The sequence below is a fragment of the Lutjanus erythropterus genome, chromosome 2 (assembly GCF_056507025.1).
Source record: "Lutjanus erythropterus isolate fLutEry1 chromosome 2, fLutEry1.hap2, whole genome shotgun sequence".
Lineage (NCBI taxonomy): Eukaryota > Metazoa > Chordata > Actinopteri > Lutjaniformes > Lutjanidae > Lutjanus > Lutjanus erythropterus.
In genome coordinates, this window is record NC_139318.1 from 8,320,666 (window position 1) to 8,338,515 (window position 17,850).

Here is a 17,850-nt window from a genome sequence, read left to right on the forward strand (position 1 = left end):
AGGACATTTTCAGTATTAGTACATTATTACAACCAGAAGCACACACTGTGTCATGTACTGTGAGGAGAACCCTGTTACACTCTACAGTACATTCAAGAAGGAAAGAGAGACTGGAGATGTTATATTGCAGAAAAGTCCTCTAAGTTTACTATTTTCTTTTGCTAAACAGAGATATAACTTTTGGAATGAACAGTTTTGTTTCAGGAAATATCCTGGCTCCAAATAGCTAAATATGTGTATGAGGATGGTCCATATACTCCACATACTGTGTGCCTAGGGCTGGGTACCGAATTTAGATACTTTTTACTTTTATCGAATTGCTTCAACACTAACAATAACCAAGGAGTTTTGACAGGTATATATATCTTTCATATAGTCCAATACTGTACAGATGTACAGCTGTCATTTTAGTTCAGTTATCCAGGCTGAGTTAACTGCTCAGAATAAAAATACTTTCTCCAGCTGTTCTGAGGTCTTTGAACAGCTTCTTTCTTTAAAGGAATAGTTCACCCAAAAGTAAAAGTTCAGTCATTATCTACTCACCCTCATGCCGACTGAAGGTCGGGTTTAGTTTTTAAGTCCACGAAACACTGCTGGAGTTTCACAGGAAAACAATTTTATCTGTTTGTTTATTTTTTTTTCCAGTTGTTGTTTTACATTTGAAAACTGGTCACCATTCACTTCCATTGTCTGGGAGATTCTGCAGCACTGTTCTCCTGTGAAACTCCAGCAGTGTTTTGCAGACTGAGAGAGTTTTGCACCCAAATACTACTCTAGCATTGCTAGGAGATGCAACTACCTCATGACAGGTGTCTTGCTCCAGACCTAAGGAAGCACAGTGTCGGGAGTGAAGTTGTTTGGGTGAACAGTTTTTAAGAATGCAAGCACCAATACTGGAGTTCAAGACATCATGTTGTGTCTGTGTGTAACTTCACATTGTGCCTCTGGTGTATTATTATTAAATTCAAATCACAAACTTAAACATCCAATTTCCACCCAAAAAACTCTTTGAGAAGCCCAGGAGCTCATTTAACAAAACTTACTGCTATTTTAAACATATTTCTTCAATCCTTTTTAACCTATTTCTCTGGTTAAAATACTGTAATACTACATAAATTCTGTATATAATAACATATCTGATAAAGATGCATCATGTTTGGTTACCATCTTTGTTCAAATGAGGAGAAGAAGAACAACTCTGCAGTGGACAGAATATTTTTTTTACCCAGATCTTTCAGGGTTCTCAAAAATACCTTCAGAGCAGCAGTAGGCCTAAATGTTCTTAAACAACCCTCTGGCCTTTTTCCAAAGATCGCTGGGTGTGTTTTTTTTTTTTTTGGAAAATCAGATGTCTGCGACTCAAATGAAATTGTAACACTAGGACACTGCAGCTAACTGTGACACTTTGACTCCATCAGCCTTGGTTTGTATGATTCACAACTAATTCATAACCAAGATGCTTGTGGGTCATGACTGTGTGTGTTCCACACCGGTGCCCAGAGAAGAGTTACCTCTGTGAGCAAAAAACAGGTGACGGTGGTACATGCTGAGTCTGTAGAGAAGGAAGAACATGTTTGATGACTTTATCTCACTCAGCAGTTCCTCATCTGTCACTAAAAAAACATCAGGAAACCCCTGGTGTCCCTTTAGTATACATTCAGAAGAAGATTAGCATATTTCTCACTTGGCTGTAGGCTGACCCCCTCCTCTCTGAATCTCACACACAGACGCGTATGTCTGTTTCCAATCATATGTGGGCTGGAATTCAGTGTGTGTGTGTGTGTGTGTGTGTGTGTGTGTGTGTGTGTGTGTGTGTTTGAGACAGAGAGAGAGAGAGTGAAAGAGAGATTTATGCTATGCAAGTGACATTTAACTTTATACTCTAACATTTACAACACTGTATCACTATGAGATAGATTTACTATTGAAGGGTTATAAAAAATGTTTTCTTAACATTTTTATAATGACAGTCTAGAAATCCTAACTTCATGGCTGCAAGTAACAATTTTTTCATGCTCAATTAATCTGCCGATCATTTCCTCGGGTAATTGATTAGTTGGTTGGTCCATAAAATATCATAAAATGGTGAAAAATATCAAAAATGGTGATAAATATTTCCCAAAGCTCGAGGTGATGTCCTCCAGTGTCTCCAAAGTTTTGCCCACAGCCCAAAGATATTCACTTTTATTGTTTTAGAGGACCAAAGAAACCAGAAAATATTCACATGAGAAACTGAAATCTGAGTTGCTTTTCTAAAAGAAAAAAAGATTCAAAACAATTAATCATTTATGAACTAACCAGTTATATTGTTGCATGTGTATGTAGCCTATATTTTGTGAGTTTTCTTAGATGATTATTTCTTTCTCTGACAAACACTGTTTTTTTAAGGGCAATAGTCATAAGAAAACATGCAATGTACAATGTACAGCATATATCATTTACACAGATCTTTCATCATATGGTACTTTGGCTACAAGAAGACACAATCTCCATCTTCCCACGTCTGTGGATCACTTCAAACTGAATGCTGACTGTTTAGGAACGTTATGATCTCAGCTACATTATACCTTCATACATTATTCTTACCTGCTCCTATCCTCCTGTCAGCTAGGAGATGCACAAAAGCAGCAACTTCGCTATGTTATGTACCCTTTCCACATTTAATGCGTCCACCTTCTGACAGGTTTGGGTAGCACCAGATTACATGTAATGAGGTTTACATAATTTGGATTTTTTTTTTTTTAATTTAATTGTATTCCATTACAGTAACAGATGATCAGATTGCTGTGACATTTAGTAAAAATGGGGATTACTGGCAGGATTACATGATTTTGTCTTTAAATCAGAAAAGTACAGTGACAATTCTGTCTTCAGCTGTGAAAATACTGTCATCATCCAAGGACTAAACTTCTAATTTAAAGGAACATTCAGTGTTACAGGTAGGACCAGAGTCCAGCTGAGCTATAGTACTGCTGCTACTACTGAAAAATATGTTGGAACTGTAGGTGGCAATGTTGTTGTAACTTTTGGAGGAATATTGTTGACAGATGTGGCAAGTAATTAAATACTTAGTTACTGTACTTAAGTAGAGTTTTCAGGTATCTTTACTTAAGTACTTATTTTTCTAGCAATTTTTACTTACTCTCTACATTTTAACACAAGTATCTGTACTTTCTACATACATTTTCGAAACAGGATTGTTACTTTAGTTTAACACATTTGAGCGAAAGTATTGATTATTTTTATTTTGTATCATTGAGTGCTGCTTTTCAAACCTAACAAACCAACCTAACTATGCAAAAAAGATGTAAGAAAATGAAAAGCAATGTAAAAGATGTAACAAGACTTGACAGATTTTATAAGATGCAAAAAATGTTACAAGACCGAAGATTTAAAGCGATAGTTCACCCAAAAATGAAATTTCACTCAATATCTACTCAGCTCTGTGCTGATGTGAGGATGGGTGAAGGTGTCCAGTTCACTAAACACTCCCAGAGCTTCAGCGGAAAACAGCATTGCAGCCAAATCCAGTACAATTGAAGTGAATGGTGACCACTTTTAAAATGTAAAAAAGAACACAAAAAAAACCCACAAAATGTCTCCATACTGCTCGTGTGGTGTAATCCAAGTGTCCGTAAGCCGCGACATAAAAATTTGACCCAAAAAGGCACCATTTACACCATGTTTTTAGCCTAAATGTCAACTGTATCTGCTCAGACCTGATCCACGTGCACACACCTGCGCGACACTGGTGCAACACAAGATACACGAGATCTCGCGATACCTTCACAGTGATACCTTCACACCTGTGTTTTCATGCTACCTGGAAGCGACTCAAACAACAGAGAGAGATCTGCTCAGAAATAGTGACTTGTTATGCGCACAGTTGGCTTTGCAAACTTTCAACAAACAAGAAAATGTCCAAGGACTTCGATATAGAAGAGGAGCATCAGTTCTTTGCTGCAGCTGCGCCGCTTGGGCAAACATGGTGTAAATGGCGTCTTTTTGGGTCAGATTTTAATGTCACATCTTACACTACACTTGGATTACACCACACAAGCAGTGTGGAGACATTTTGTGTTTTTTTTGTATTCTTTTTTTACATTTTAAAACTGGTCACCATTCACTTCAACTGTACTGGATTTGGCTGCAACGCTGTTTTCAGCTGAAGCTCCAGGAGTGTTTAGTGAACTGGACATCTTCAACCATCCTCACATCAGCACAGGGGTGAGGACATATTGAGTGAAATTTCATTTTTGGGTGAAATACCTTTAAATACCTAACCAATCATAAAAGATGTAAAAGACCTAAGAAGACGCAGAAGACATGACAACAAAGACATAAGTCTTAATGACAAAAAATATGTAAAAAGAAGAGACGAAAAACAAGGTAGAAGACGTAACATGATGAAAAAGATGTCAAAGATGCAACGGGACATAAAAAGGGTCGTAAGAGACATAACAAGGCAAAAACAACGAAAAAGGTGTAACAAGACAAAAGTATGTAACAGGACAAAAAAAGACGATAAAGATGTAACAAGACAAAAAGTGACGTAAAAGACAACAAGATGAAAACGTACAATAAGTAACAAGACAAAAAGACAATGGTGAGTTCACAACAGATGAAGTTGTCAGTTCCTCTTTAATGTATACACTCCCTACAGTTATAAAGTATTATAACGTGGTGTTTTTGTCCTGTACGAACAACACGAGGCTGTTTGATGACTTTACCTGGATGAGTTGGTGAAGAACTCCACCGAGTAGCCGAAATAACTTCCCTTTGGTCCGCTGAAAACGACGCGTTTCTCCGTGTCCAAGTTAAAAGCAGCACAGATCTGCACCAGAACCAGAACCAGAACTACAGGTACGAGCCAGCACACTGCGGACTGACAGCATTTTCCGCATGATGACCGGCGGGTAGGTGAACGTCCAGGAACGGTGCCCATCTCTTCTTCTGCGCGTCTCTGCTTTCATTGAACAGCTGAAGCGCAACACGCATCATCCGTGCTGCTCCTTCTCCGGGACGCCCTGGGTCATAAATCTGAGTCTTGAATAATCCGTTCAGCTCCAACAGGTCCGGTGTGCTGATCCGCAGTCAGTGGTGAAGTGAAGAGAAGAGAAAGGCAAGACAGAGTCAGACAGACAGACGGAGCGGGAGAGAGGGAGTGAAAGAGAGGGAAGGAGGGAGAGAGGGGGAATCATTGCAACCTCATTTGGGGTGGAGCTTTAAATATTACCAGGCAGTCTGGTCCCCAAAGAAAAAAAAAGACTAATATTGTAAACCACGCCAAGACAAAGACTCACAGAAAAACTTCAACTTTTGATAGAAGAAGACAGAAAATTACAATGGAATATGATACAGTCAGTACAAACCCATCATTAAATATCACTGACGCACTGTGATTGGTTTCTTAAATACAAGGAGATGAAAGAAAACATACTGTGAAAACCAGCTTCTTGTGAGTTTATTCATTACAGCCCAGTATGAATGATTTGTATTATGTAATAAGACATTTCCATCGGTTATAATGCCAGACATTTTACTTGAGTATTTTTTTTTTTTCTGGCAACTTTTCACTTTTACTCCCTACCTCTGAATATCTGTACTTTCTAATCCTTACATTTTCAGGCAGGCTTGTTACTTAAGTTTTCATGCATTTGAGGGGAATTATTGATTATTTTTTATTCGTGCATCATTGCACAGCGCCTTCCCAACATCAAGACTGATTTCAACCTAAATGGACACATAGAAAAGAACATTCCTTTGTGTATCTATCAGTGCATATTACACACGACAGATGTCACAAGAAGAAAAAGATGTGAGAAGGCAAAAATTGATGTAAAAGAGGTAACAAAACCTAAGACATAACAAGATGTGAAAGATGTTGCAAGACTGAAAAGACATAAAAAGACATGAGCTGTAACAAGACAAAAAAGATGTAAGAATAATTAAAAGACGTAAAATACCTTACATGATGTAAAATAAGTAGCAGAACACAAAAACATAACAAGACAGAAAAGACGTAACAAGATGTAACAAGACAAAGCACGTAACAAGATGAAAAAGCTATAAAAAGACATATAAGATGTGACAAGACAAAAAAGATGTAAGACAATAATTTAAGACATAACAAGATATAAAATGCAAGACACAAAAGACATAACAAGATGTAACAAGATAAAAAATGCCATAAAAAAGATTTAACAACACAAAACTAATGTAAAAGACAAAAAGGGTGTAACAAGTTGAAAACAATGTAAAAGACATAAGATAAAAATGACATAAAAGACAAAAAAGTGGACCAAAGAGGCTGCTTTTTCCGTTAATACTTTGAGTACATTTCAGAGCCCGTACATTTTCACTTTTACTTGAGTCTAGAACAGATGTCTAGTGTTTCTTTACATTTTAATGCGGAAATGTCACATATTGTAGTTTAACACTTCGTTGTAGGAAATGCCCAGGTGTAATTAATAACATTACCATATTAATATGAAGGGTAAACAGGTTCTGTTGCATTCAGGTCAGACTCAGTCAGAGTGCTGTTATTGCATGTTGGCTCAGTGGAAAGGCTCTGCTACACTAAATACAACTGGACCTTGATTAGTATCATTGGTAACGCGTTACTATTTCATATTAATATGGCTGCTGTGATAAAGGTCTTGTTGGTTGTCAGTTCCAGTGCTCTTGTCACACTGAGACTCTTGCTGCCTTCAAATGAAACTTGTGAGGTTGTGATTTCAGCACAGTATGCTTGGTGCTCAAGTGGTTCAGTCAGAGAGCACCACTGCTAGTCAACAGCAACATGGAAGCCAAAACCGTCAGCATCAAGGAATCAGCAAGGTAAAAAATTTAGCAAGCTAGCAAGTGGCTAACATAAAGCATCATCAAAAGAGGCCATTGGGAATATCAACACTTGCCTGACACATTATATAATTATGAAAAATCAACTGAAAAATGAAGGTCAGTGGCCTCCGCTTGTCAAATATTTCACAACTTGAGAACTCAGAGCTTTAAGAAAATTTTTACTTTGTGATCACCGCAGGAGGACGCTTCTCATGAACATGGTATACATGACTTCATTTGAAGGTAGCATCTGAGTAAAAGTCAGTGGCAGCTGGCCAATAGAGGGCGCTCAGTAGTGAAGACCCACATTCTTGAGGAAGTAAAAAGTGCAGATTATCTTGCTAGTCAGGCTGATGAGACAACTGACATTTCCACCTGCTGCCAGTTGGTGCTTGTGCTAAGATACATTGACACTCGTCCCAGCATTCAAGAGTGTTTTTTCGAGTTCATCATCCCTCTTCAGAATGCTGCCGCTGACATGATCGCCACAGCGCTGTTGGAGAGGCTGAGCATCATCCTCCCTCCCAGACAGGAGAGTCAGTTGATTGCCCAGGCCTATGATGAGGCTGCAGTAATGAGGGGAGCCACAGGTGGAGTGCAGCGGGGGGGTTTTACTTTTACTAAAAGTGATGTTTTTCTGTAGTAGTTTTTTTTTCGCTAAAAGTCAAACTGTTTGCTTTGAAAAAGTTTTCTTTCATCAGCCTTACAGTCTAATGAAGTTTGACTTACCTGCATTTTTTTTCTGTCCACCTTTTTAATCTCTGTTTTGGTCTCTACCACCAACTCCTGAGGGAAACATCTGGCTGTTTAGCAGCCAAATTGCTCTATGTCCACCAGCTAGTCACGATCTGTGGCTGTTTAGTGCTGAGCAAGTAGTTTACAGCGGGTTTTCCGAGCTTTTTGCCAAAAACAACATTATGAGAGCAGTGAATAAACCAACAGTAAATTTGTAGTCAGACAGCTTAACAATGAGCTGAAACTGACCAGGAAATCCCCATAAAGCTGATAGGAGCTGCAGATTCAGCTGATAATTTTCCCTTTCGACTACTTTTACAACTTAAGTAGTTACATGAATCGTTAATATTAAATATTGACAAGAGCATCTCCAAAGTTAGCTTCTTACAAAGTTGCTCTTGAAACAATTCATGTTAGCTTTTGTCATTTCACTCAAGTAGAGCTGTTTCAAGGTAATTTGGTAAATAAGAAATTATGGTCATGTTACAATAATAATAAACATAGGTCCACACTTTAAAAAAAAGCTGAGACAACTGCGAATTTCAAGGCAACTTACCTAAATATATTTTTTAGTAGTGATTCGTTTTGAGCCCAATTTAAATGCTTAACTTTTGAAGTAAACATAAAAAAAGAAAATCTTTTGTTGAGATAATTTACTTTTCTTCTTTAGATAAACTTTTTTTTGGGGGGGGGGGTACTTCAACTGTACAAAAGATTGGTTGTTGGTAAAACTTTAAAAACTTGAGCGTTTGAGTTGGGTTAAAAAAAAACAAAACAAAACACTGCAATAAGTTGTCTTGAAATTAAAAAATTTCTCAACTTTTTCATTTTCATGGTGCACCTTTATTTGTTTTATAGTTTGAAAATAATGAACACAAATTTTACTGTTTCAAGCTTGACATTTTGGCGACCTTTTCAGCACTCTAACCATAACATTTTTGACTTAGACTCAACTTCCAAGCCAAGACTTGAGACTTATTTGTGACCTTGTCCCTCTTTTATTTCTGATCTTCTCTGAACAATTGACATTGATGTCATATTGGTAAGTATTTTGCATTATAGTATGTTTGGTGTTTGATAGAGATCAGCATCTCTGATTCAGACAAAATATCAAAACATAAGAAATCTTCTCAGGTTGCTTACTGACAGAAAGGTTCAGGTTTTGTTGTTCAAACATATTCTACATGTCAGGACAGAATTCAGTGTGACGAAACCTGGAAACCCCACAGACATCCATCTTCAGCTCTGTCTCTCATCAGTCTGCTGGAACTGAACTCACTATGATGGCAGACTGACAGGCAGACAAGCATACAGTACATGATTATTTGATGGTTTCTTCATGGTTGTGTGTGTGCGAGTGTGTGTGTGTGTGTGTGTGTGTGTGTGTGTGTGTGTGTGTGTGTGTGTGTGTGTGTGTGTGTGTGTGTGTGGCCTATAGGAAAAGAGGGCCCCACATTTGAGAAACTGTGAGTCAAGAAGTGTTACCTGCCAAAGGCAATAGAGCTCGGACAAAGAGGGGTTTTTCTCTGTGAAGCACATTTTCATATGGCACAGAGGCAGCAGTACACTGTGCTGTGTGGCAGCTGATAACACAACATGTAGTTCCCCTCATAAATTAACAGATGACAACTGATGTGGTAATATACTGGAAATTGAATGTTACTTTATCCAGCTGTTTATTTCATTAAATGGCTTAAATAGCAACATTTATAACTATAAAATGCATACTTCACATTTTGACAGGCACAGAAGTTATTCTAATATTATTTTTTTATCTTCCCCACAGTTCACTGTAGGGTCGGGTTGTAAAACAGGTTATAATTTGTCAAAATAAGTGTTGTGAGACAGCAGCTCTGGGAAATAAGTTACAATATGCGGTATATATTGTCCAGGATTTATTTGTGATCAAAATTAGATCTATCAATCTATGACCTTTATTGACCTCTATTGGCATGAAGTATGAACTGCAATATGCCATGTCACAGTATTAAACAACCATTCTGTAGTTCTTTGGTCAACAGCTACATTAACTCATTCACAAACAGACACTGATGTCACATTTTCATCGTGTACACAAAAACTCTTTCAGGGACATTTCATCTCCAAATCAGTTGCAGAGTTTTGGAGATACTGGCCATAGAGATGTATGTCTTCTCTCCAGTGTAATGGTACTAAAGGGCACTCAGCTTCTGGAGCTCAAAGCACCAAAAAATACATTTGAAAAATGTAAAACTAGAGTCTCTTTTCAAAAACCATGCCCCAGTTACATAACGTTATGCCCGCAACATTCCTGAAACATTATTTCCATAACGTTCCCTTAATGTCATTTCCATAACGTTCCCTGAAATTTATTTTCACAAAACATTCTCTGAACATTATTTTCATAAAATTCCTGGAACAGTATTTCCACAATGTTCCCTGAAAATTATTTTCGTAACATTCCCTTAACGCTATTTCTGTAAAGTTCCTGGAACATTATATTTGTAACGTTCCTTTAACATTATTTTCATAACGTACCCGGAACGTTATTTCTGATCTATTTTGATGGGGATGACTTTCGGATGCCTTTGGAGCCATTTTTGGCGACCATGAATTTTGACTCCGTTGGGTGTCGTTTTTGATGACGGTGAATTTTGGCTCCAAAGACAGATCTGTGGGTGTCGTTTTTGACCGCTGGGTGGTGTTTCTGACAACAATAAATTTTGACTCTGAGGATACTCCGCCGAGTCTCGTTTTTTACCGCTGGGTGTCGTTTATGATGGGCATGGCTTTTGGTTGCGTTTGGAGCCATTTTTGGCGATGTCGAGTTTTAGTTCCGACGACAGCTTGCCAGGTGTCGTTTTTGATGGGGATGACTTTCGGATGCCTTTGGAGCCATTTTTGGCGACCATGAATTTTGACTCCGTTTGGTGTCGGTTTTGATGACGATGAATTGTGGCTCAGACACCCGCCTGCCAGGTGTCATTTTTGATGACTATGAATTTTGGATCCTGAACGCCATTTTCATAGCTTTCCAGGAATGTTATTTCCATAACGTTCCCTTAAGATAATCCGTAGATCTCGTTGTGAGCAGTTTCATGTAGGAATTACTTTCTTTCTATTAGATAGAAAGCAGACTCTGAAGTAGTTCCCATAGATTCTACTGCAGAAAAAAATAGTCCCTATGAAACTGCTTACACCCAGGTCTGCATATTATCTGGTGTAACCGATTCATAATTGACACTGCAGTTGAGTTTTTCAAATGTATGTTATTGCTGCTTTGAGCACCTCAGGCCCAGTGCCATCTAGTTCCATTTGTCATGTCCAAGAAGTCAGGATAAGTTATGTTTAGTTTTTGTCTTGTGTCTATGTTGTCTCGTGGCTTCCTGTTTTATTTTGACACCTAACTCTCCTCTCGTTTCAGGTAACTTGCTCCTTCCCCCTTGTGTGATCCCACTGGTCTGATTGTCTGCCCTGCCCTGATTGTTTCCACCTGTTTCCCATTACCTCATGTGTGTGGGTATATAGTCTGTGTTTCCCTTTGTCCTGTGCCAGTTCGTCTTGTCTTGTGTGCCAGAGAACCCATGCCTGTTTGCTCCACAACCTTTGTCAAGTCAGGTTTCGTATTCTTTGATACTTTGTTTTGCCTTATGTTATTTTGATACTTTGCCTTGTTATTTTCCTCGAAAGAGTGATTTTGATTTCTTCTGTGTTTATAGTATTTTTCCTCATCAGAGTGTTTTTTGTTAGTTTGAGATCTTCCTCGATTGAGTGATTTTCCTTTGATACTTTGTTATTAAAAGATATTATATTTGACCTCGTCTCCAGAGTCGTGCATTTGGGTTCAGTCCTAGTTCGGTTGTGACACCATTATATTGGAGAGAATGCAGACATCTGTAACTCAGCAAGTCATACCAGTATAGATGGATAAACAGCAATACAGGCCAGGGGGAAATATTCCTATCTGTTCTTGGGGTGAACTAGTGTAGTCATGACACTTAAGAGTCACCAAGTAAAGTAACTGCCAGTTTTTGTATTGATCAAAATCAGTATAATGAGCAGTTTTGCACTAAAGGGCAATAAATAACATATGGATCCTTCTAAAGCAATTCAGTTCAGTTCATTTCAGTACAACTTTATTAATCCCATTCGGGGCAATTTGTTGGAGCAACTTTCCCAGCACAAAAAACACACAATAACATACAAACAAACAAATCATGATATCAGGGAACTAAATGGAAAACAGAATCTATAGACAATACAGAAAATTAACAATAAAAAAGATCATGTAAAACACAAGAGCAGTGAAGCATTAAGTAGGCTGATTGCAGAGGGGAATGAATGATTTGGTTAGTTTCACAGGCAGGTAAAACATAAAGACACTCTGATGGTAAGAGAAATTTCACTTGCAAGAACATGTCCAGAAGAAGCCAAGATACAAGCTGCTTTCTTGAGAATTTGTTGGTTTCAAAAAAGAACTTAATTCTCTTTGTTTCACTGGTCTTAGAACAGATACGAACAATGCTGCTATTTCTGTCTTTTACCGTGAGGCTGTGAAGGCAGCAGATAAAAGAAAAACTCAATAAAACTCTCAGTAAAACTTTACCAATAAAAGATGGACAGCCTCCTGAGGTGTTTCTGTTATACTTTTATTACAAAACGTGTAGTCAGCTTTACAAACAGTTCCTAAGTACACCATTGACTGATGAAGGTGTTTTTCCTTTTGCCTAGACAGCTAAAAGATCTACAGATTTAGATATAAATAATGGTTTCAAATTGTTGTGCAATTTGCTGCAAGGTAAAACATGAAAAACATCCACCTTCTTTGTTACAGCTTTTTTTGTGTTGGTGCATTCAAGTGCCTTGAATCTTGAACATCTGTGATTTGAATCCTGGACAGATTGAATACACTAGCTTGCTAATAGCAAACTAAACAGTAACACTTTACAGTAAGGGTGCAAATCATGTAACTAATGCTTAACTAACGCATGATTCATGACGTATCAGACAAGTGTCTGTGTAGCCGCTTCAGGTGTGTTCACACGGATCAGGTCTGAGAAGCTACAGTTGACATTTAGGCTAAAAACATGGTGTAAATGGCATCTTTTTGAGCCAGATTTTAATGTTGTGGTTTACAGACAATTGGATTACACCACACAAGCAGTATGGAGACATTTTGTGTTCTTTTTTTACATTTTAAAACTGGTCACTGTTCACTTTAATTGTACTGGATTTGGCTGCAACGCTGTTTTCCGCTGAAGCTCCGGGAGTGTGTAGTGAACTGGAGATCTTCACCCATCCTCACATCAGCACAGGGGTGAGTAGATATTAAGTGAATTTTTGGGTGAATTATAGCTTTAATAGTTCAGGAGTGTTATTTCACAGTTACGTCAATAAAAATGTATTAGTTGGATTCCAGTTGCATAAAAGTTCATTTCAGATCCATGTATTTGTTCAGCCTCTCTGAAAGCAGAACAGTACCTGTTAGAAATATGAAGCATTGTTTTGAATCAAATTGGTGTTGGTATGCATAAGATTTATATAATATAGTTACATAAATAAGTTTTTATGTACCTGGAATCCAGCTAATTTGGTGCATATCAATTAATATATGACATAACTGTGAATTAACATTGCTTAACTAATGATCTATTTGTTTGTGGTGAGCACCAGAATTTCCTGATTCATGTTGCATTAATTCATGCATTAAATCATCATGAGCCATGTGTTAGTTCAACATTACTTTATTATATGATTTGTGCCCTTATTGTAAAGTGTTACCAACTAAATTTAGCCATTTTGCATTCAGGATAAGAAAACATGGTCATTATTTAAAAAAAATGAAAATAAAAAACTCTGGAAAACCTCATTGTTATCTAAAGTAAATAGCCTCAGTTCTGTGGAACATTTTACCATCTTTATGCTCATTGTTTTTGATTTCCTGTGCAGGTACCAGATGTGCTCCACCAGCCAGATCTTCTCAGGATCCTGTGAACAGATGGCTGTTTGAAAGCGCACAGATACCGTAATGAACACATTGTGCTCAGCTGTGCTTCAGAAATGAGCTATAGTTGTGGCCAAGTGACAGTACTTGCTAAAGTTTTACCTTCGTTGTAAGCTTTGGTTTTATCAACATAATATTCGATCAGGACTTCTCTGTGATCTTTGGGATCTTTCACCTCAGGAACCTGGGCCCAGATCTGAGTACACTGCTGGTTTGATTAATGTGAACCATACCTGGGCACAATCCCTTGTTCTGTTCCCAGGTGCACTCGAAAAAGTTGTCTCAAGTACAGTTCATGTGTTCTCTGGTACGGTTTGCATCAGAAAACTAACCGTACCAAATCAAAGGGGTGGACTGCTGTCAGGATCATATGATTTGCAGGCTTTTAACTACACTATAGCAGCAACGTAAAGAAATGTGACATAGGTGATGATGTATTCGGGTACAGAACCACGGGATTCCCTTAAACCTTGGTATTTCACTTGGATGTGCGTGGTTTTGCACGACGTAGCAGAGCACAATTCAGCGAGGTCCACGAGCATCTCAGCCCACACTCCGAGTACAAAAAAACAGTTGCACAGAGCGGTAGTGTAGAGGCTAATTTTATTTCTAAAGAGTAAATTTTTGTTGTTGGACATAATTTAGTCAGATTGTCAATATATTTTAGCACTTTTTTCCCAGTATAATGTTATAATTGTCAAATGTCTCAGTCACATGTAACTCATGAAAATACCCTTTGTCTGTCAGCTGACTTATGTTCCCCAGCTAGCTAATCTCACTCCTTTGCAAAAATCAATTGCTCAACTATTTCAAATGAATATTACGTTTTAAATTATTTAAGTTATCAGTTCTGTTCGTACTTGGCACCCATTCCTTTGTGATGTGCTGGCAATAATCATAAACACAGGGCACAGAGCACATCTGATACCTACAACGGCCACAACTGTACTTTTAGTTCATTCTCCCCACTTTTGTCAACCTGTTCCCAGACCAGTAGTAGCAAGCAGTTGTTTTAAGCAAAAATCTTTGATAATCCTACTGTACTCTTGTGCAGTTAGCTAACGACTAGCTAATTTGTAGAGCATTTAGCAACTAAATGTCTAGATATTTTCTCTTGGTAGGTGGTGGAGACCAGAACAGAGATAAAAACTTAATTTTTGGTTTTCATTCTTCAGGTGGCCTGAAGCAAGGCTTCAAATGAATGCTAGCACTGTATTGTCTGCTGGATGTGTAAATATGCTTCCTAACATGATCATCATGACAAATTTCCATGGCACATACCATTTACTGAACTTTTGAACCATTTCTTCAGCCTTAATATGTCTCAAAATCCTGAAATATGTCAAAGTACAGTAGCAACAACTGGTTCCTTTTGACGTATAAACCCTGGCTGTGTACTTAAACTTGCTTATCAGATATGGTCCAAATCAAGCATCAGGTTTTTATTTTGGTGTGTTTAAAATATGAAATGGAGACTCGCCTCATAGGAAGCTTTAGCTTTGACTGGTATGAGTGAACCTGCAACCCTATAGAGGGTCAAAGAGTGCAGATGAATGTCAAGTCTGTGTAGTTTTGGATTTTGATACATGGACTCTTTACCTCAGGCTGGACAGTGTGTTGTTTTACCTTATTTTCAAGTACAGAAATGGGGAAAAAGTGAACACAGGTGACCTTTCCTGATTTGGCTCAAGACTGTGGAAAAAAGAACATGTTCCAAGCTAGAAGCAGCACAATGAAACTGCAAAAATTCAAAGGCCTGCTGCGCAAGCTACTTCTGCAGGCTAATTGGAAAAGCCTGAGAAAAGAAGCAAACTGGAGCACCTATTTCTACAATTATTTTGCACTGTGGATGCTTGTAAAGTTTAAAAGGTTTCATTTTCCACTGTTCAACTTGCCAACCATGTGGGGGATTTTATTTATGTCTTTTCGGAGCCCAAATCCTCCCCCCTCCCCACACACACACACACTCACACACACAGACAGGACTGCCTGCATTATGTCAGAGTAAAGGTGATAAGAGACATAACACACACCTACTAGGAGAGTCTGCATGTCTCAAGCACCCAAAGACGGAGGAAAAAGCACTCTTCTCTCAACACACATACATACTTGAGGCCACCTACACGCACAGGAAGCAACATGATTACCACAATTAAAACAACAACAAGGCTGCTAAGGTGTGTCTCCAGAGGTTCACACACTTAAGATCGTGACTTAGTGTATGTTTGCTATGGTACATAAGGGATTAATGTCAAGTGATTCTAACACAGAATATGGCCTTCAAAGGTGCTCTGTGGATTTTTTTTTCTTGTAAACAAACAAAAATATTGTTTATGTTCCATGTATCCTTTAAGTCTAACAAACATTGAAAATTTGTAAAAAAGTAAAGTAAAAAGTATTTTAATCACGTGTTATATAATATCTCTTATATCAAAACAATAACAAAAGATAGTTTGAGGGCATCATGACATTGTGAATCTTGATAATAATGATCTTGATCATGACAACAACTACCATTGCCAATAAAAATCTGACATGAAAAGATAATTTATCAAAAGTTTTATTTATGTATTAGTCATGTTTCCCCAGAAGTTATTGCAACATAACCTGACATGCCAGATGGTTTGTTACACAGATCCATCTGGGCAGTCATCCTTAGAAACTGTTTGGAAAAGGGCAGGGACTTAAAAAAAAAACAAAAAACACTTGGCAGGTGATTAGATGAACCATCTGTCTATCATGCCTTAACACAGGCTGACTTCAACCAAATGAGATCAAAGTCTTGCTGAAGACAGTCAGGAGAAGAGCAGGAGCATCTCTCTCGTTGAGAAAAGCTGTTCTTTGCCCTTTTCCCAAGGAAGAAATACTCTCCAGTTCTGATATAACTGATGCTACCACAGTATCTATGCTGACCTCTTAAGGAGCTGCCACTGTTTGTTTTGAGATGAATCGCTTCCATGGACTGTCGTCAGTCCTAAAACCAGCCCGTAGCTGCCAGCAATCCCTCCTAGGTTGCTGATTGGCTGCACCACTTTTGAACAGTTAACTTGAAACCTGACAAGATAGATTCTTGCATGATTTCCAGCTGCCTCAGGTAAATAGCAATAGGCGACCAAATGAAACGCAATATTATCTTGAATAAAACTATGGATCTCTCTGGTTTGAACATGGTTGGAAACATTGGGATTAATATAAGAACAAATGTGAACAAAATATCTAACATAGGTCTAGTTGTGTTTAGACATTTTAATGTGGGAAAGTTATGCTTAAAGCCAGCATTGTTTTGTCCTTGTATATGAGTTTGCGATGTTTGTCTTCATTGAGTTTATTAGTGTCTTATAGCATATCCTGTTGTCTTACTGCCACCTGTAGATCATTGGTATACTGTGAAGCCACCACTGTCAAACCAACTCCACGGGTAAACTTTAAACCTGAGATAATCAATATTATTACATTAAAAGTGGATTAAATTGTTATATTTAATGTGAGAGATGTCATCACAGGGACAAACCCAGGGGGTATCATCAGCCAACACAGTTCCCTCATAGAGCGTTTTTAGCATGTTTTAGCTCAGTTTTGGCTTTACAGCCCCCAACTTAAAGGTCCAGAGTGTAAAATTTATGGGGATTTATTGGCAGAATAGCTCCAAAATTTAATACTATCATCACAATTATGTTTTTATTTGTGTATGGTCACCTGAAGATAAGAATTGCGTTTTTGTTACCTTAGAATGAGCCGTTTATATCTACAGAGGGTGCGGGTCCCTAACACAGACACCGTAAATCTACTGCAGCCCAGAATGGACAAATGTTTGCATTTACAACTTGTTCTGCAGCCCTCAAGTGGACGAAAAGATCCTCAGCCAATATTTATTTGAAGATCTTTTTCCAAATGGGTTGAACATGGACTCTGTGAGCTAACAGTAGTTCTCTAACTGACTGCATGTGTAATCAAACTCCTGTGTCAGTAGGCAACCACCCTGCTGAAGTCAGTCACAACCAGCTCCAAGGATGTTTCCCTGTTGCTGAGGATGACCTCTGACCTTTCCCTGACCCTGATCTCATTGGAGGAGGAAAAAGAATATCATTACAGGAAAAAATAAAGATTAAAGACTTACCCTCTTCTTTTCCACAGAGAGTTACTCATTGAAGTACTTGATATGGACTTTAAAGGTGCCCTGTGAAATTTTCTTGTAAACAAACAAAAGTTCTGTTTACATAGTTATGTGTATATTTGCAAAGCCAATTTTTAAAAAGTAAATCTCAAGCCCTTGCACTGAAGTCCAAAAT

The 17,850-nt window shown here is 38.1% G+C and overlaps 1 protein-coding gene across 1 annotated transcript in view; it reads right to left on the bottom strand.

Moving 5' to 3' along the window:
• LOC146331139 (integrin alpha-5-like) overlaps positions 1–5,151 on the bottom strand; it is a 72,160-nt gene extending 67,009 nt beyond the window's left edge. The window contains exon 1 of the mRNA XM_084727298.1: positions 4,731–5,151. Within this exon, the coding sequence (XP_084583424.1) occupies positions 4,731–4,945 (215 nt within the window). The 5' untranslated portion in view covers positions 4,946–5,151. The remainder of the gene's footprint in view (positions 1–4,730) is intronic.
• Positions 5,152–17,850: the final 12,699 nt, after the last annotated feature.